We start from the raw sequence: 21018 nt of genomic DNA, 5'->3' as shown, positions 1-21018 counted from the left end.
GTAGCAAATTGGAGTCTTCAAATGGGAATTTTGAACTTTAGTTTTAATGGGAGACTTTCAGCTTTTTCTCTAGATACCCATGTACAAGGGTGCCCTGTATGAGAATTTTCTGAAGCACGTGATCTTGTGATAATGAAAGACTAATCAGCACAGTCTGAAAGTAAAAGACAGCACAATAGTATAGCTATATTTGGTTACAGTATAATACAAACTTCTTGTCCATTTCACCAAATATTTATTAAATGCATTCAGTGGATAAGGCATTTCGCTAGTTGTTGCAGAGACAGATACATAATGCATAGTCGTTCCTCTCAAGGCACTTGGTAGCAATTTTCCCAGGGGAGTTAAGAAGGTCCATCACAAAACAAGCCCATAACAGGAATAAAGGCCAACAGGAATGTATTTAGAGAAAATCAGGTTGTTCAACTGTGTGTGTGTGCGTGTGTGTATGTGTGTTTCATTTGAAATCATCAGATTCTCATGCAGAAAATAGGCTAGAATTGTAGGTTGGAGCCATATAAAGGTGGCCCTATATGACAGGTCTGGGGTTCTGAATAGGAAAAATGACATTCTCAGTTCAGTATAGGCATCAGACAGCAGTGTTGAACTAAAGTGAGAATACAAAAGGCCAGTGTTTAGCCTTTTTGACTATTTGCCTGTCAAAATAATAAGTGATGGTTTTTACTAGTGGGAAGGCAGGAAATATAAAGAAGTGAGGATTAAAGAGGAAAATGAGGTGGAAGGACAGCCATTGGCAGACGGCAGGAAGAAGTCCTGGGGGGAAGGGTCCCAGATGGCACCAGGGCTCCCAGTCTAGATCACGTGCAACAGTGAATGGGAAGAGGGAGAGAAGACCTGTTTTGAGAAGGAAGAATGATTCAGAGAGATTTTCAAGTGAAGTAGTTTTGAGTTTTTCCTTAAAGTAGGAAATATGGTCATCTTCTGAGTATGCAAACCTGGACCGGGGGCTGGAAGCTTGGAAAGAGGCAAACAGATTTATTACAATTATCAGGAGATTTTTAAAGTGGTGTCATTAAGAGGTAACAGAGATCTTTTTTGCAGCCAGCAGGGTCCATCTGAGACATCAGCATAAATTTCTGGCAGATGCAAATGAGTCTGAATTACAATTAGATCCAATGATTGACCCAGCTCCAAGCTAGAGTTAGGAATGACTGACTATGAGAAAAATGGTAGAAGCTTATCGGTGCCCTGTGCTGCACAAATGGCTGGGCCTACTAAGGTTTGGGCTCTGTTGAGACCTGAAAGAAGTCTGCAGGAGGTGATGGTTTCAGAGACTGTGCAGGAATTGAGAGAGAAGAGATGCCAAGGCAGGGACAGGCACGTGCAGACAGATGGGGAGGACAATACAGACCATTGCAAAGGAGAGTCAGAGACGTGACTATCGTGGAGGTGGAGTACCTCCACGTATCTGCACCAGAAATACTCAAAGTCATGGGGAAAAATGTGTTGGGAGAAATTTGGGCAAGATCTTTAGCAAACGCATACTCCGCTTTGATGCAACTGAAATGGCATCGAAGAAGATGGGGCTAAAGTGAAAACTCAACCCTGGCACTCCCAGACTGTGATGGTTGTGCCAGGAATACTGATAAGGGTGTCAGGAGAAATTAGATCAACTTCTGTCAATTTTCCAGAAGTGAATTGGAGTCACTAACTACCAAAGTCATGCAGGCATGGTTGGGTAATGCAAAATCATAGTGGGATTTTCTGTCAAGATGACTCGCACTATTTGAAACACCTTACATTTTGGTCTTTTTGGTCTACAAAGAACTTTCATATATATTATATCACAATATTAACGGTATGGTTAGGTATTTTTATTACCATTTTGCTCATTAAAAAACTGAAGCTCTGAGACATTAAATGACTTGCCTAAATCCACATAGATCCAGGGTGGCTTCTGAAAATGTGTTGACTTTTCTTCCATGGTTTTGCTGGGCACTGCACTTCCTGATATAAGAAAGCATAGAGATGCCAACCTCAAGGTCAACACTTCTCGACCTCAACACTTTGGACATTGATGGCCAGATAATTGGTGGGAGCTGCCCTGTGCTGTGTAGGGTGTTTGGGTTGGGCAACGTCTCTGCTCAACTCTCGCCCCCAGTTGTGACAAACAAAAATGTCTCTGGACACTGGCACGTGGTCCCCAGAGGACATGATCACTCCTGGTTAAGAATGGCTGCTTTAGATGATACGAAACTGTTGATACTTAACAAGGTATACTGTGTAACCTAATATGTCACTCACATTCTGGTGCATGTACAAACTGGATAATTAGGTAATGATTTCATTGAACCTGAAAGTTATTTTGGTTTTTGGCATTGCCACTTAGCTTGACCAGTCTTCTGACCCAAATTTATTGGAAAACCTGGGAATGTGGAGGATGTCTTGAAATTTCTGTGCTGTTTAGGCTCCAATGACAGCAAAGAATAGAAACTCAGACTGTATTGTAAAGCAAGGGCATAATTTAGAAGTCTTGTAGGAAGTGAGACTCAGTAGGGATCATCTAATTCTTCTCAAGCTTCCTCCGACTGGCCACACAGCCTCTTTCTAATGGCTCCTTTCTCTGTGTCTGCCTAGCACCCTTTCCCTGCCAATGATCCGATCCTCTCTGTGCTCTCAAAGAAGTGGTTCTAACCACTCACACTTCCTCCTGGGTCGTGCTCACACTGTCTCCTAAGTGGTGCTCATACTCACCCTAGGGTGGTGCTCACAGTATCTCCAAGGTGATGCTCACACTCCCCCATAGGTGGTGCTCACACTGTCTCCTGAGTGGTGCTCACACTGTCTCCTGAGTGGTGAGGCATCATTGGTCAGCTGCCTCCCCTGGTTCAATCCTGGTCCACTCAGGACAAAGAACAGCCAGCCTATGACAGCCTGTTGATGTGCCATGCCCCAAGATATTTTTCCAAAAAGCAGCTTTTGAAACTGGCAAGGCTTTTGATAGATGGGCAGATGGGTGGCTAATCTGCTTCTCATGATTGCACTGGGAGTGGACACTTAGTTAGCTGAGACTGAGAGAGGCAACAAAATTGCTTCTGTGTCCCAGCCCCTACTAGCACACCAGTGAAACCAGACAATAACGTCATTTAAATGTATTCATAAGTTAACTACGGTGGAGAAAATTGTCTTTTGGACAATTTGGATTTAATTGTTTCATATTTTCTTCATTTTAAAGACTTCAGATTAACTATTTAAATGATCCAACAGAATCCTTTTAATGAGGAGTCTATTTAATTTCTCTAACTGAAATCACACAATATTCCCAAAGTGTTACAGAATTTTTTACTTGGCTTAGTGAGTTTCCAGAGCGAGTTAGAGCCCTTAAAAATAAAGGGGTCTACATGAATGTGAGTCATCACTATTTTCTCTTAAACTCGGGGATCAGAGTAGAGCTTCACGAAATAGAACAGGAGAGGGTTCCTTTGTTTAATGTACAGCATGAGAACAGGCAGATGATAGCTTTGAACTTGCTGGTAATGTGAACTCTAAGACCTGGAGATACTTCTTTTATGAATAATTTAAAACTTCAGCTGAGTCAAGTTATTCTTTAAAGAAATTTATTTTCATGGTCATGTTTAATCATTAGTAATTATGCTATTTTCTCTGATTCTAGGTGATGTATGACATTGTTGGAGCAATTGAAAAAAATAAAGACTCCCTTTCGCAGAATCTTCTATTTGTCATGAAAAGTAAGTTAATTTTTTTTTTCTGTCCTACACTGGTTAAAATGCCATACAGCCCTTATTTCTTTATCTCTGAATATTTTCCTATAAAATATGCTACCAGCTAAAGGATAATTGAAATATCTTTTGCATTCTAATGCCCAGAATAATAAGGAATGGGTCTTGCCACACTATACATCGGTTACAATTTAATTTGGAGTCCAGTGGAAACCATAATTTAACTAAGCTTTTAGCAGATAAAAATGTAAAACACCTTTACTACTTTAGTGGTATGAATATAAAAAAGCTTTTCTCTGAAGACTAATGAAGATGAATATGGATTCCAAAGTTATTTGGGCCGCAGTAGGCTGAATTTCATTACTTAAGATGACTCTGGAGTACAACTAAGGGTGGTATTTTATTCTTATGTACCTTCACTTATAATGTATTAATGCTCACTGCATAGAAGGGGCCTATAAATTAATGTGTGTGTATATCCATGTATACATTAATTTATAGGCTTCTACGTAGTGAGCATTAATACTTTATATACATATACATATGTACATGTCTTTATATACATATGTCTATATTTCTATACTATATATAAAACTATATACAAAGTTTTTATATTCTGTAATTAAATGCATATACATACATATATAAACATATATAGTTCTGTCTCCCCTAGAAATTATTTTCTTAGCAGTTCTGCAGTGATTCACATTCTTCTAATAACATTTTAATGAATTAAAACATATCATCTTTTGTCCTTTAAGTTGCTCTAAGTGAGATAGAGTCATCTATCTTTCCTGGTAAAAGAAGCATATGATAGCTTTTCATGAGATAGTTGAATGCCTTTGAGTTGGGAATAAGACATACATCGCACTTCTGGTCTGAGGAACATACGTGCCTCAAATCACAGCAGTGCAGTTGTTAATACATTGTTTTTTTGCAGGAGATTACTCTGCTTGCGTCTCAGAACTTATAGTTATTGTGAGTTCTCTGCAGTTGTTAATACATTGTTTTTTTGCAGGAGATTACTCTGCTTGCATCTCAGAACTTATAGTTATTGTGAGTTCTCTGAGCTGAGACTAATGGTAAAATCATGGACTTGGGGTAATAACATGAAGAAAGAAAGAATTGAAATAATTGATCCTATTTATTATCATTGGAAGTATCTTCCTTCTAGCTTGCAATTATTTGAACTTTATAATGCATTTCCATTGGGGTCCTATCTTTTATGAAAATCTAATCTATAGCATGTCTTAAAAGTTTATACAATGTTTTTTCTTTATTTTTGTATTTCATAGGACATGTATAAAATATGTTGACTGGTGACATTATATTTTTGCTTATCTTAATAGAGTCCCTATATTGTAAAGACATTCTTTTGTGTACACTTGTACACAAAAGAGTTCCAAGAAGAAAATAAGTGAAAATAAGTTTATTATAAACACTTTAGGATGTAGGTGCATCTGAGCAAGAGGACAAACTTTACAATGTGCCCTTATATGTTTATACAGAAGGTGGGAGATATTTTCTCTAAAGTGCTAGAAATAAATATTTTAGGCTGTGTAAGCCATTAAATCTCTGTTGCAATTATTCAACTCTGCTGTTATAATATGAAACATAGCTGTAAGCAATACTAATAGATGCAGCTATGTTCCAATAAAACTTTATTTATAAAAACAGGCAGTGGGTCATATTTTGCCCAAGGGCCATAATTGCTCACTCATTTTATCATAAAAGCAAAAGACTCATGGCTGTCATAATATTTTATACTGTGAAATATTTTGATGCCTGTAGATCATTATTAAAAGCAAGTGAAATTTATAAATAATAATTTTTATCTCCAGGTACTTTGCTGAGTATTTTTCTTACAGTGTCTAATTCAATCTTCATATCATCAAGAATCTCTCGGTTGAGGAAGATGGTAGGGTCTGTTGTAGGATCTGTACAAGCAGAGCTGTGTCTATGAGACACCTAAGCAAGTGAAGTTAGGTAACTTGGAGACACGGCTCATGAACAAATGCTGCCAGTATACTCATTTGTGCCTGATATTAGAAGTGAAGTCCATTTGACTCAGAAGGAGGCTAAAGGAATCAACATCCAGACTATTAAGTCTGCTCATAAGAACAGTTAATTTTAGGATTTAAGAAAATCCAGGATTTACTGCCGTTTATGTTAACAGTTATTGAGTCTTTTGTTGCTTTGGGTCCCTGCACACCTGCTTAGAAATTTGGGTACATAAGTTAGCTTATACCATTTTACAGGCAGAAAGGCACTCTGCAATGATTGTAGATCCCAGTGAGAGATCCTTTCCATTTCAGTGTGTACATAGAGTGACATGAAGAAAATGGTTTGCAGTAAGTGACTCCTCGTAATGGGAAAGGAAGAATAAAACTGCCTCTGCACCAGGGGCTCCTTTATTAGGCTCTACGGGGGAAAAGAATGGCAGACTTTCTCCTGTTATGAGCTGTGGTCAGGGCTCTGATGTCAGGCTCCTGATATATGCTGGTGTCTCCCTGTGGCAGCAGGATGACAGGGGACCTGCTCTGTCTTCATGCATCCTGACCCTATGATTCCGACAAAACACAGAAATAGGTCATTTGCATATTTTTATCCATATTTATGTCTGGGGGTTTTAGTTTTATTAAAGGCTTTTTCCTTAATTATGGGAATAACATGTTGCATTATTTATCTGTAGGTCCATTTCTACATAGACTTGCTATAATTATAAATAATAATTGCCTAATCATTATTTACTTAAATGGGCCATAGTATTGCATGTTTATTGTTTAACTGTTTATTTTGAAGTAGTTTCAAACTTACAGTTACAAAATTAGTACGAAGAATTCCTAGGTGCACTCTTCCCTGATTCGTTGTTTTCATGACCTTTCTTTTACTCCCTCTCTTTCCGTCTTCTGCTCTCTCTGCCTCTTTTCTCCCCTCTGTGTGCATGCTTACTTTCTGAACCACTGCACAGTAAGTTGCTTGCCTCTTGATGTCTAAGTACTTTGGTTTACACCTTACGAACAAGGACATTATTTTACACAACCTCAGTAAATAGTCAGAATATTTAACACTGATGCAGTGCTAATATCTAATCCAGAGTTTATATAAAACTTTACCTATTGTCCCACTGATGTTAGTCTTTTATAATGATTTCTCCCAATTCAAGATCATTCATTGCATTTAGTTATCATTTTTTTATTGTTGTGAATTGTTCTTTTTGTTTGCTTTTTTTATTTATAGATTTCAGAATATTATGGGGGCACAAACATTTTGGTTACGTATATTGCTTTTGCATCACCCAAGCCAGGGCGACAAGCATGTCCATCTCCCAGACAGTGCACTCTGCACCTATTAGTTGTGAATAAAACTGATCACATCCTAGGCCACAAAGCAGATCTCAACAAATTTAAAAAAACAGAAATTATACCATGTATCGTCTCAGACCACAGGGGAATAAAATTAGAGAAACTAGTTATCATTTTTCTTTAGTGTTGTTTTCTAATCCGAGGCTTTTCTTTGTCTTATATGATATTAATATTAAAATGAATAAAGGCCAGTTAATTTGTAGACTGTCCTTCAATTTGGGTTTAGTTCATATTTTCTCATATTAGAAACAGGTCATGCATTTTTTGCCAGGAATCCCACAGAAGTGGTGGGGTGTCTTTGGTGTACCATATTATGGGGACAGAGACAGTTCAAAGCATGTTTACCATGATCACTGACATGGTGGTATCTAATCTAAAGTTGCTGTTTTCCCTTTGTTATTGATAAGTAATTTGTGAGAAAATACTTTGAGAAATGTGCATGTTCTGTTACTCATCAAACTTTTATCCATTAGTTTTGTATGCATTTACAATTTTTGCTTAAATCAATTATTTCTGTTATGATTGCAAAATTTTTATTTCCTAACCCCATCTTTCCATCAACAGTAACATTCTACCATAAGAATTCCCACCTCTCTTTTACTCATCAATTTATTTATTATTAGTATGGACCTACAGATTCTTATTTTATTCAATGAATCATAACTCGTTGCTGTCATATTGATGCTGAAATTTTTTAAGACTTGGCCAGTGAGGACCCCTGCAAGCTAGCTCCTATGTCCTTTAGACAGGTTCTGATGAGTTTCTGGCATTTCCTTACCATCTGGCCTTCCAAAAGTGTTTCAGGATCATCTACCTTGCCTCAGATCTAGAATCAGACATTTATTCAAGAAGCCTTGATTTATCTTGGGAGAGAATGGTATTGAGAAACTCCAAGATCTGGGGATTCCGGGGAAGTCATTGCTATGGGGGTATTATCAGTTTTAGGCCCTTTCAGAACTTGAAGATTTAAGATATAGGTAAAAATAATATATAGATATGTAACTATATATTAAAAATCATTAATTTATTCTGATACCTCTAATTTCAAACCAACATTTCAGGCTTCCTTTTGCATTCCGTACTTACAGTTGCCTTTCCTGATAGGTCTTCTACTGCTCTGCTTGTTTACTAATGTGGGGATTTTTCACTGAAAGCATTACAGATATATAGTATTGGGCCCTATTTTGCACCTGAGCAGGCAATATAATTTGACTGTGGAAAAGACAGAAACTAATCTGCTTTGCAACTAACATTGCTAACTCTCTCATGGGATAAGCATGATCCTAAGTAATTTATGAACCTTATTTTACATTTTGCAATATTCTTCACCATAGGTACTGTCATCATTAGTTTACAGGAGAAGACACTTAGGCTTGAAAACTGCCTACATACAGATATAAGTAATAGAAGAAAAATTCCTTCCAGATTCTTAACCTCCACGTTTTCATTATGCAATTCAAATTTGTAACCCAAAATCCAGTCTTCTAAGCTCCAAGTTTTCCTTCATGTGTCAAAAAAGGAATATGAAGCCAGAATTATTAGATTTTTATAACCTAACAACTAAAATATATCAGCTTGCTTTTACCTTTGCAGCTTAACTGGATTAATTAAAAAAGGACACTTCTTTTCCCTTCTTTAACCTAACAACTGATGTAGCCAAGCGAGACAGGGTCTCCCTCCGGCATTTACATACTACTCTGAGACAGATTAGGTCCTGGGGAGATATGTTCCTGGGTAGTTATTTTCCTGCAGTGAGGAGTTTCTAATATAAACCATAAGTCTCCGTGACTTCGTAAGTGCACAAAAACCCCTTAGGTCCAAGCAGGTAAGATCTCGTTCTGACAACCAGGGTAGAAGCAGGTGTTACCCAGTTAGAGAAGGTCCAGGTGCTCAAGTGCAGAAAAAGGAAAAGTGAATGAAGACTCCTGGCCAAGGACACTGAAGATCAGGACTCGTCAACAGTGTGGAGGACGTAAAATAAGGACGGAGGGAGGGGAAGACTCCTCAATCCACTGTACCAGTTACATCTTGCACACAGATTGGTTTAGTGGCTAAAGCACTTGCATAAGAAATAAGTTTAAGCTCAAGTAAACAATGATGTTAGCGCCACTTACAGTATTCATTTATTTCCTAGCTAGTGAAAATGTCGTGATCAATCATTTGTTCCAGTCGAAATTGTCACAGACAGGATACCTCGTATCTTCCTATCCTTCCCTTAAATTCCGAGGACATAAATCTGCCCTGCTCAATAAGAAAATGACAACTTCTTCAATTATTGGAGAAAACAAGAATTACCTAGAACTTAGTAAGGTAGGAATTTTTCAATTCTTATTCGGTTATTTTTAAAGTTTACCTAGTACGTTTGTGTCTTCCTTTTTTTTTTTTTTTTTAAGAAAAAAAAAAAGCATGGTTTTGAACACCGGTGGAAAGAAGATATTCTAATAGAAAGAATTAAGGGAAAGAAGGCCTACCTCAAGTATAGCCATCAGAATGAGGGAACGTTATAGGAAAGCATAGTATGGTGACAATTCAATAATAAGTACAGTATTAGTAATTGTATTGGTTGCCTGTGCAACATGCTATTTATGTTTCGTTTCTATGACTATCTTTTTTATGAACAGAACATATTACACCTTCAGGGACAATAGACTTAGGATAAACTTAGCTATCTTATTCTGTTGATATTAATCACTTTAGAGGATTTAGGTCTCTAAACAGTAAACTGTCATTTCTCTTATAGATATAGGGTATTTTTCAGATGCTAGATTATTTTCACTATGCATTTATAGATTTGTAAATTATTTTTGTATCATACTAAATTGTAATGTGTATTTGTTCCATATAGTTTGGTGGTACATAAGGTTCCATTTGTGAAAGAGAGCTAAAAACTCAGTGAAGAGTTGTTTCAAGCTGATAGGTTTTAGTTTTCTTAAGAATCCCATGCCAGATGGTATTCCAGTTTGTTTTGCTTGCATCCACCAAAACTATAAAAGATGAGATATGTAATTGGGAAGGTGTTCAGGACAATCAATTTTAGAACTGCAGTTGTTGCAGCTTGCTGGAGTACATTTTAGCCTACCAATTCCAATAAAAGCATAATTAAAATTAACTCTATTGTAGAAGAGTGGCAGAAATGTGTATTAAAATGTGTGTGTGTGTGTGTGTGTGTGTGTATGTGTCTTTAGCCAGGAGATCCTAGAATTAAGGATCCTTCGATGTAGTTGTTCTAGAACTGAATGATCCCAGAAATTCAATCTCATCACAAAGAAAATGGCATCTTTTACATAAAAAAGACAAAAGGTTACCCTTCCTCAGGAATATATCTATTCCTGGTATCTTGCTGAACCTTCCAGCTCTTTCTTTTTCAATCATCCTTAAAATCAAAAGCAAGAAATCACCACACACCTATAAATTATAATTTTTAACCTCAATTATTAAACACTACAAGGCCTAGATGCCATTAGTCTTTTCCCTAAAGGACTGCAAAAAGGAGATAATTCACAGTAGTTCCTCTACCCAGAAGGGGAAATTGAGTGTTCAATTTCAATAAATGAAGATTTATTTATTATGATTATTCCTTAAGTGTTCCATTCCTCACTTCCCTTCAAACTGCCCTCACTCTTGCACATCCACCTTTGTGGCCAGGAAAAAAAGATTTTACCCACTCTCTAACTGAGCATTATACTTTGTGTTGTGCTTGTAGAAAGCAGGTTGATCTTGGACCAATCACTTCATCGTACATTTCCTTGTCAGTTGCAATTAATTGCTTCAGCTTAACAATTCATCCTAACACGAGCAAATGAGCTATTGTCATAACAGCAATAGCACTAAATTGAAAAGAATGTTTTATCAGATTTTTTTCTTATATCAAGACCTTTTATTTCAAGAGAAACAATTTTAGATCAATAAATAAGTTAGTCTAAGTCTGTGTGCCTTGGTGAAATGTAATAGTACATTAGTGGTTGAGGTTCCTTTTAACCCCTGCTAGAATTCAATTAATTACCTTCTGCCCTTTATTTTTTCACCAAGTGGCCTCATTTCCACTGATTTTTTATCTCCATTATCATTTAATCATTGCCACATATGATTGTTTTAATGAGTTGTATTTACTTACTGAAGAAAACAGTCTATTGTCATTTTTCATAGAGAGGTAATTTACTAACCCCTAATAGTAGATATACAAAGAAGACAAGGAACAAAATAACAAAGCATTAAACACATATATCCATTCAATTCCTGATTGTAGTTAAATTTAAGGAAACAAACCAATGATTGTTAAAACATCAAGTCTTTGTAACATAAAATAGTATCCTTTTGTCTCAGAGTAAGCTACATTTCATGATAAATGTGAACAGTTAGTAATATAACCAGGATACGATAGTGAATTTATTGTACTACCAAACAGATAAAGATCTATGTTTATTCTCAAACTAAAATGGGTGCAGGATGGTGGTAGGTCTGATTTATAGAAAAGGCCTGTACTTGAAAGGTTGGCAGTAATGTTGCCTATTTTTCTCAACTTAGAGTAACATTACAAAAATCATCGAGTACTGGTTTTTATAATCTACGTTTTAAATCAATATTTGCCTGTAAATGAATTTACATGAACGCAAGACTTAGTTTTTTCCTTCTAAACAGGAATTTAGCAAAATAAATTTGCTTACTCTTTTTTTCTTTCCTTCCTTTTTTTTATTGCAGTTAATAAAAAAGAAAGGAACTTCTACATTTCTTCAAAGACTGGAACGAGGAAATCCAATAACCATAGCATCACAACTCAGGGTTAGTGAAGTTTTTAGATTTCAAAAACTTAATGTATGTTTATATCAACTGTCGAGGGTTTATGTAGAATTTTTTTCCCATTTTTGACAACTTGAGTACCTTCAGAAAAAAGCACACACACACAGAGTGAGTGAATGCATCATTAACAATAGCATTGGACTGAAGATAAAGATTTTTATTAAAAGACTGCTTTATATTTTCAGTCAGTGTCTTCTTGGAGAATTAGTTGGGTTTTATTCTCTCCTTAGAAATCACTAACGGATATTATTGGAAAGCTTCAGAAGTGCACCCCACACTTCATTCATTGCATCAGGCCCAATAATTCAAAGCTGCCAGATACTTTTGATAATTTTTATGTGTCTGCTCAGCTACAATATATTGGGGTCCTGGAGATGGTGAAGATCTTCCGTTATGGATACCCCATCCGCCTTTCCTTCTTGGATTTCCTGTCAAGGTAAATTCTTCTGCTCTTAAAATCATTGTTTCCTCCATTGTTCAGTGTAGCATACTGGTAATATTGCTGCAGGGATCTTCTCTTTTCTTTTTTGGTGTTGCTTTTATTGCTTATATTGTCCTATCTTGAGTAAAAGACATACTCTGGAAAACAATGAAATACACTGACAAAGCTTATATAAAAGTTATTAAACTTTACTGAAGACAACACCTTAGAAACCATTTTCATAACTTTTAAATGTGGCAATTAGCTTGGATTTAAAGATTTCTAAAATTATTGCATATAATGTTTATATAAAATTTATTATTTAAAAGAAAAAAATGTATATATGTGATTATTTCCTCTTTTATATATATGAACAAAATATTGTTTTAGATCAAGGATTGACAAACTATACTTATGGGCCAAATACAGGCTACCACATGTTTTTGCAAATAAAGTTTTATTGGAACATAACCACAAACATTTGTTTACGTATGGCCTGTGACCTTTTTTGCACTCCAGTGGTGACAGAGATGGTATGCTATGGTATAGCATATGTGTAAAATATTTATAATATTTAAAAATACTTAGAAGAGAAGTTCGTTGACCCCTGTTTTAGATAAATTCAATATGAAAGCACAGTATGTACAAGACAGTGAACTAATTGCCAGGATAAATTCATGTTGTCTGGCCTCATGTTTGTATCCATATTAGTCCTTCTCCCACTCTAGCCTTCTCTCATTTGCAAGGAGCACCTCTACGCACCCAAAAGCAATGTCATCTTCTCAGGCTGTATTTTGTTCACATGGATTTTTATTTAATCAGAAACCTTAGTCTGATTTCCAACAAACTTATAATATTCACTGATGAATTCGTTTTAGAGAAATTAGTTGGGGGATATTAACTTAATTTACAAATATATGCTAATAAAAACTATTCTAGATTGGATCTTTAGGTTAGATACATTGCTGTTTACATATGCTTTAGCTTAATGAAGTTCCCAGTTTGATGGGGGGAATACATACAGAAATAAAGGGTATTTAGTACTATTAATTGTTAGAATATGTACAAAGTGTTATAGAAGCACAGGACAAAGGCAATTTGGGATCAGAGAAGGCTTTCAAGTGAAGATATTAATCCTGGTGAAAATAATGAGAATGTCAGTTTTTAGGCATTCAAAAAATAAAGGGGATGAGCAAAAAGAAAATCAAAAAGCTTTTTGGTAATCCCATATAACATAAGATGAAATTTTAAGACAACACTGATGTAAAATGATACCAATATCATGATTGCAAAATTTGGCATTTATATTTAAAAACTAATGGTACGACTATAGTATGAACATTTTATTTGATAAATCATTCATCTAAAAAAAGAAATTTTAAAGCTTGTCGACTAGTTCAATGTGAGCCACTAGTTTGAAGTTGTTTGGTAAACAAACAAAAAAATAAACAGGCCAGCAAACCTAAATCACTAAATATGAAATATTAAGTTCAGAATAAAGGACATAATATTTAAAAGATGGCTAAAATTCTGAGTTCAATTTTTATGAGATTTGTTTTTCTAGAAGAAAAAAGTAGTTTTTATCTATTGTGCATTTTGATAAATTTCACACAGACACAAAGAAGAAAATAAATGTATGAGTTCAGCTTGAGCCACCTACTTTAAAGGGACTGATAGGGCATCTTCAGATGATAGAAATGTAATCACCAGGGCACTGAATGTTTTTAAACTGGAGGCTATTTCAGATAGATAAGATGTTCGTTTTTAAAACTTAAAACCTGCTTATAAATAAGACAGGAGACACATTGGCACTTAATTTACAAGGAATAAATGTGAAGTTAGGTATAAATTAAAGCTGAACATAATAGTTAATGGTACAGGTCTTTCTGGATAGGAGTGGTGGTGTCATGTCACTGAGACACTGACTATTGTACATTCAGGGGCATTTGCAAGGACAGCTCTTAAGCTGTTTCTTGCTATTCCCTAGGTGGAAATCCATTTATAGTTTTCAGAGATGTTTGGCCTGTTGAGGGCATGTATTTCTTCACCCTGGGGTTGAGTTTTAAACCTGCCGGTGTATAAGTTTAAAATAACAGATTCCTAGGCCGGGCGCGGTGGCTCACGCCTGTAATCCTAGCACTCTGGGAGGCCGAGGTGGGCGGATCGTTTGAGCTCAGGAGTTCGAGACCAGCCTGAGCAAGAGCGAGACCCCATCTCTACTAAAAATAGAAAGAAATTATATGGACAGCTAAAAATATATATAAAAAAAAAAAAATTAGCCGGGCATGGTGGTGCATGCCTGTAGTCCCAGCTACTCGGGAGGCTGAGGCAGGAGGATCCCTTGAGCTCAGGAGTTTGAGGTTGCTGTGAGCTAGGCTGACGCCACGGCACTCACTCTAGCCTGGGCAACAGAGTGAGACTCTGTCTCAAAAAAAAAAAAAATAAAATAAAATAAAATAAAATAACATAACAGATTCCTAAAATTTACCCTAGACTTTCTGAATCAGAATCAGCAGGGAGTGGGATCCAAGCACCCTGTGGTTTGTAGCTCCATATGTGATTCAATAGGAAACAGAGTTGAGAACGCCTGTCCCAGGGTTAGGAGTAAGGTAGTTATCAATAGCTGCTAGTAGCAGGTGGTCTCAGAGGTCTTGATAAATTGCAGTTTGGTTAACAGAAGAGTATCAACTCCCTTTCCAAGCATTGCCTAGAACAGCAGTTCTCCAACACCAGTGCACATCAGAATCCCTTGGAGGCTTGTTAAAATACAGATTCCCAGGCATGAACTCCAGAATTCAGATTCAGTAGCTATAGGTGAGCCTTGTGCATTAGCATTTCTTACAAGTTTCCAGGTTATATTGAAGCTGTTGCTATGCAGACAGCATTTTGAGAATCACTGACATCAAATCTTTAGTCACTTGGGGACAATGCTTTTGTTTTGTTTTGTTTTGTTTTGTTTAATCCTATATGAAATAGGATTCATCTCACTCAATGAGTAATAAAAAGTTCATTTAGTGCATTTTCTTCTGTTTCTTCATTTTGTTCTTATCTTAGAACCATGACATCAAAGATGTTCTGTACTAAACGGGTCCCTCACTGGTTCTGTAGTGTAACCTTTGTTAGCTACATGAATCTTCCTATTCCGCAAGCAGTTTAACCAAATTGCTCTATTACCCTAGAATAAGATGGAGAACGTGTGTGTGTGTGTGTGTGTGTGTGTGTGTGTGTGATGGAGAGAAAGATCATATAAGATTAGAAAATTATTTGTACTTTTGCTTTGTGTATTTTCTCAAGTTTAGTTTGATATATATACTCTATTACGACTAATTTCTGTTAAAATAGTATATGCAATTAATATCTTTTAAAATTAAGTGCAATATTTATATGGATGCATCTCTTAATAGACTATGACTTCTTCTATGCAGGAACCATATCTTATTCAATCACAAAGATTGTGAATTATAGGTGTTTAATAATCATTTTCAGAATGAACCTGGCATTGGAGATTGACGCTTGTCCAATTTAAAGTAATGTTTCTGCATAAGAGACCATAGCCAGACTTTTAAAAGTACAGTGAGTAAAAAAGATAGTGAGGATGGGAAATGATACTTTTTGGTAAATCTTTGAATTTGTTTCTTTCAACATTCCCTTATTTAAAAGGAGATGGGGTTTCTTCTTATCATCTTTATCTGCAACGGCCTATCAGTGGAAATGGAATTAATAATTTATTTTAGTAAAAATTTGCTGCGTCTCTACTAAATTTAGGATGCTAGTCTGGAATAATATCAAAAACAACATTGATCCATAGAGAGATTATCAGTTTCTATATAGACCTTGAATAAAAAACAGTCAACATACCGTTATATCAAGAAATAACATAATTTAACATTTCTTGAGTATTCAGAAAGCTTATCAGGGCTTTGAAATGCCCCCAGACAATGGACATCATTATAAAAACAAAGCCTAGAGGTTAAATTTAACAGAAAATTTTGGTTGCCAAAATAACAGAATGTATTATTCCTATGCAAAATATTTATTTTCTATTCATATCACCTTGTTGTAACTGTTAGAGAATTAAAAACCTGTCAAAAAAATCACCACAAAATTTTGCACACAAAAAAATAAGAGGTACAGTTTTGCAGTTTGGAAGCAAGCAACTACTTATTTTAATAGCATTTATTGTTTCTAAAAATCGGTCATGACAATAAACATGGATAATGGACATTTCCTTGGAATTTGCAGATGTTTCTGAGATTATAAATTTACAGCATCGTGTCCTGGCTCTAATAACTGTTCATCATTCTGAGCCTTCCTAATTGAAACTGGAGAATTGCTTTGCTTTAGAGGATCCCATTTTGATTCAATGTAGAAGTATGCCTGTTGATATGTATTCCTGTGTATACCTTGTGTAATACAGCTTCAGAGTGGGATGATAAGGACTTCAGGACTTTGTCTCCCATCACGAGAGAATTCACAAGTTTGGAGATATGAGGACCAATGATAGAAGCAGCAAAACTATTATGCATAATTGTGTTGCCTACTGCTATGGACTGAATGTGTGTCCCCAAATTCATGTTACTGTATTCAGAGGTGGAGCCTATAAGAAGATAGTTAAGGTTAAGTCAGGTCATAAGAGTGTGGTGCTGATCTGATAAGAATAATGACCCTGTAAGCAGAGACACCCAAGACCCCCCCACCTCTCTACCCCCGCAAGCCCCCCCCACCTCTCTACCCCCGCAACCCTCCCCCCGCACCATGCTAGGACACAGCGATACTGCAGGCAGCCCTCTGCAAGCCAGGAGGAGGGTCCTCACCCTGAATTGGGTGGCACCTTGACCTTGGCCTTCTGAGGCTCCAGAAGTGTGAGAAATAAATTTCTGTGTTTAAGCCGCCCAGTCTAGGGTACTTTGTTACATGGCAGCCCAAGCTGACTAAAACAGCCGTGTCACAAGTGTGTGTGTGTATACTGTAAAATAGAGAGCAACGCTGGACAAACTGTGTTTGGAAGTTTTGGGTACTATGTTTGTGTTATTTCAGATTTTTTGTGTTAATGGGAGGAAATATAGTTTACCTGCACATATCATGTGGTTTCAAAAACTTTCAGGCTTTGTCCATATAATCTCATCATCTTTTCCACCTTTTTCCTTTGCTTGCTATTCAGGGTTCACTCAGGTATCATCTCCTCTGGCAGACATGTTATAAGAACCCGGATTGGTCTTCTCCAGGTTTCAGGAAGGTCTTGTGTAACACACGTATCATCCACTTACCAGATCGTAGTAGAAATACCTGTGTGTGTGCTTATCTAGATGATAGACCAGAGGTTAGAAAACTACAGCCCACAGGCCAGATCCGGCCTGCCATCTGCTTCCCTGTGGCCTGAGAGCTAAGAATATTTTTTTTTTTTTTTACGTTTTTAAATGGTTACATTTTAAATGATTATGTAAGCCCCTATATCATATCCTCAGTTTTGCCTCTTGGCATGCAAAGCCTAAAATATTCACTCTCTGGACCTTTACAAAAAAAGTCTGCTGACGTCTGGACTACTCCATGAGGGGGCCTTGCCTGGCTCTAGCAAACGCGGTCACCCTTCACGCCTCTGCATCCAAACCCTGTGAGCTCAGTGGAAGAGATCTGACCTACTCCTCAATAGACCACAATAACTTTTCTCTAATGTTGATCTGACTTTTCAGTTCGTGAGATCTCTTACTGATGGCTTTGTAAAAGGCAGATCTCACCAACATGTTCTGTAGAACAAAGAAACCCCAAATCAGTGGCTTGTACCAGCAAAGGTTTCTTTCTCTCTTACGTTAGGTTTGGGTGTGGTTGGGAGATAGCACACTTAAGCTCAGATCAGCTCTGACCGCAGTCTTTTTTTCATTATGGGATCCAGGTTTAAGGAAGAGCCCAGATCTAGGATATGCTCTTCCTGGGTCAGGGGAAGAAGAGAAAGGGCTGAAGGGGTGTTTCAAATTCTGCTAAGGGTGGCCCATGTTACTCCCATATATTCCATGCGTTAAAGCCATCACTTGGCCAAGACCAACACCTATAGGGTGAAGTGTCCTCCTCATAGGGAGTTACCACAAAACCCGAAGCAAAGAGTTGGAGACGCATAAACTTCTGGCTCAGTTATCTGTTGCTGTGTGTCAGACCACCCCAAAACTCAGTGGTATAAAACAGCTATTCATTATTTCTCCCAGTTCTGTGGGTTACCTGGGATCAGTGGAACAACTGTTACTTGGGGTCCCTCCTGCAATTGCAGCCATAGAGCCGAAGAGGCTGGTGTTAGCTGAGGCCTGACCGGGCTGCGTGCACAGGTAATTTCTCCATTCATATGTCTGGTGCCTCTCTGTTCCTCCATGTGACTCTCACTCCAGAACAGCCTGGACTTTGTACCTAGTGGGTCAGGTTTCCAGTGGACGAGAAAGGAAGCTTGTGGCTCTCGTAAAAGCTAGGCCTAGAACTGGCACACTGTTACTCTCCCTGTGTTCTAGTGGTCAGAGTAGATACAAATCAGCCCAGATATTTTCAATGGGAAAGAAGCAATTGCTAGTATCAATGTCGAGATAATCTACCACATCCTTTAAAGAAAGAACATGTGAGTAATTAGAAACAATAAGAAAGTCTTCCGCAGCCATGCTAATGATACATATGAATTGCTATCATTTTCATCTCTCCCCACTAAGTGTATGTTAGTTTAGTGTGTTGAATAATGGAATAAATATTATCAGCTTTTTTTCCCCAAATTATAGAATTGGGGAAAAGAATCATACAAGGCCATGTTGAAAAAAATGGCTTTGAAACGTCCTTGAAGGTCATGTCTTATATGGCCCTGACCGTCTTTCCCAAAGCATTCTTGAACACCGTATATGCTTATGACATTATAATCCATACCTTTTTTCAATGGTAATCAAGAACTGTGCCAGACTTTAGTCACACCTCTCTCCTCTATCCTCAGAGCGTTGTTCCTCTCACGTGTCATTCTCTTGCAGGTTTAGGAGGGACGCCCTTTGGAGTCTAACTCTAATCCTGGGTGGCAGGTTTTTATGGGTCATGCCCATCATTCATTTAAGGGATTATTTATGGTTGGCAGGGGAGAGTAGGACAACATCACTAAATGGAGAGGTTTGCTATTTAATGAGGAGAACTTATTTGGAAAAGACAGAAGGACTTGTCCAGGAAAAGCACCAGCGAGCTTGGTATTATGCTTGGCATGGTGAGGGACCATGAGCTGTGTGTTTAGATTGTCACTGGATGAAATCCCTAGCAGAAATAGCCTGAACCATTTAGCTTGTTTAAATGACACAGTTGTTGCTGAATGGCCACGCTGTGCAAGAACCCAGCCATGACATTAAATTGGGTGTGGGGAGAGGGATGAAAGAAGACACACTTCATCTTATTGGATTAAAACTAATGGGCAGCGGCCACCCAGGGAAGCAGACACTCGCCGGAGTCACAGTCTGTGCAGAAAGCATCCAAAAGTTTGCCTTGATACATATTAGAGATGCCAGTTACTGTCAATACATCTTTTAAATAAATGGGAATTAATAAGGTCAGGAGATATTAAACATTCTAACAGCTTTAATTGGCAAAGGACATATTTGCTGCAAGGTAATTTTGCCAAGTCTTAGCCATATTCCTTCTGCAGAGTTGGCCAATTTATCTAAGGCTTAATGAAGTTTGGAAGGGAAGAGGACTTGTAACTTTTCAATGAAATATAAAATACAAGAGAAGCTTAAGTAACAGCTTTTAGAAGTCATTTGAACTTAAACATAGTGAAATATATCTTTATTGGGAATTTGTTATACTGCTCTGTGGATTACGGATCATAATTTCCCCCATAATCTGATTTCAGGATATGCAACCTTTTTCTCTAAAGGACCAAGTAGTAAGTATTATAGACTTGCCGGCCATGTGGTCTCTGGCACAGCAGAAATCAGCCCTAGACAATATATAAATGAATGGATGAGGTGCTGTTCCAGTAAGCTGACAAAAACAGTAGGTGGGTGGTTTGGGCCCAAGGACAGCTAATCCTTGATGCAATCCCACTCTAAGAGAGTTAGGGAAAAATCCGTTAGAAAAAGGGACAGATAATGACAGGTGAGCTTAATGTTTGCTTGCACAATCTGGCTCAGATCCTAATTTCTACTCTACCAAGTGATGGATCCCCATGACAGCATTCGCTCCTTCCTTCATCATTCATTTCTTCACTACTTATCCATTCACTCTTATTTTATGCAAACATTTTACTAAATGAAAACATGGATGTGACTAGGGAGTCACCCTCAGCGGTAGCATCGTGGCCATCGCCACTGGGTGCCGAGGTGCACCCACTGTGAGCCAGGCTCTAAACTCTTCTCTCTACATTCCATATCCTATTCATTGTAATAATCACTTGGGGTAACTACTCTCATTATATAGACATTAGTTGTTATGTAATGAATAATTGCCCTATTTTTGATTTAACTGTACTCTCAGTAACAGGTACTTACTGGGGACTGGACACTATGCTAACCTCTTCCCAAGAAGAGCTTATCTCATTTAATCTTCACAACACTCCCTGAGTTTTGTTATTACCAGCATTTCCATTTTATAGCTGAAAAAGCTGATGTTCTCAGGAGTTAGGTGCTCGTTCAAAGTCTCACCTCATCCCTGAGGGTGTCTCTAACCAGTGCAGGGTGCAGGATTTGTCCTGGTATTGGTCCTGTTCCAAAGTAACTGTTCTTTCCGCTTTTTC

At 37.4% G+C, this 21018-nt stretch overlaps 1 protein-coding gene across 1 annotated transcript in view; it reads left to right on the top strand.

Annotated features, from left to right (window-relative positions):
* MYO16 (myosin XVI) overlaps positions 1-21018 on the top strand; it is a 475062-nt gene that overhangs the window by 329509 nt on the left and 124535 nt on the right. Inside the window, exons 23-26 of the mRNA XM_069467032.1 lie at positions 3635-3710; positions 9201-9376; positions 11765-11845; positions 12094-12299. Of these exons, the coding sequence (XP_069323133.1) occupies positions 3635-3710; positions 9201-9376; positions 11765-11845; positions 12094-12299 (539 nt within the window). The remainder of the gene's footprint in view (positions 1-3634; positions 3711-9200; positions 9377-11764; positions 11846-12093; positions 12300-21018) is intronic.

Source organism: Eulemur rufifrons, chromosome 4, assembly GCF_041146395.1.
Source record: "Eulemur rufifrons isolate Redbay chromosome 4, OSU_ERuf_1, whole genome shotgun sequence".
NCBI classification, from domain to species: Eukaryota; Metazoa; Chordata; class Mammalia; order Primates; family Lemuridae; genus Eulemur; species Eulemur rufifrons.
The sequence above is the reverse complement of the archived record's forward strand: the minus strand, read 5'-3'. Positions and strand labels throughout refer to the sequence as shown.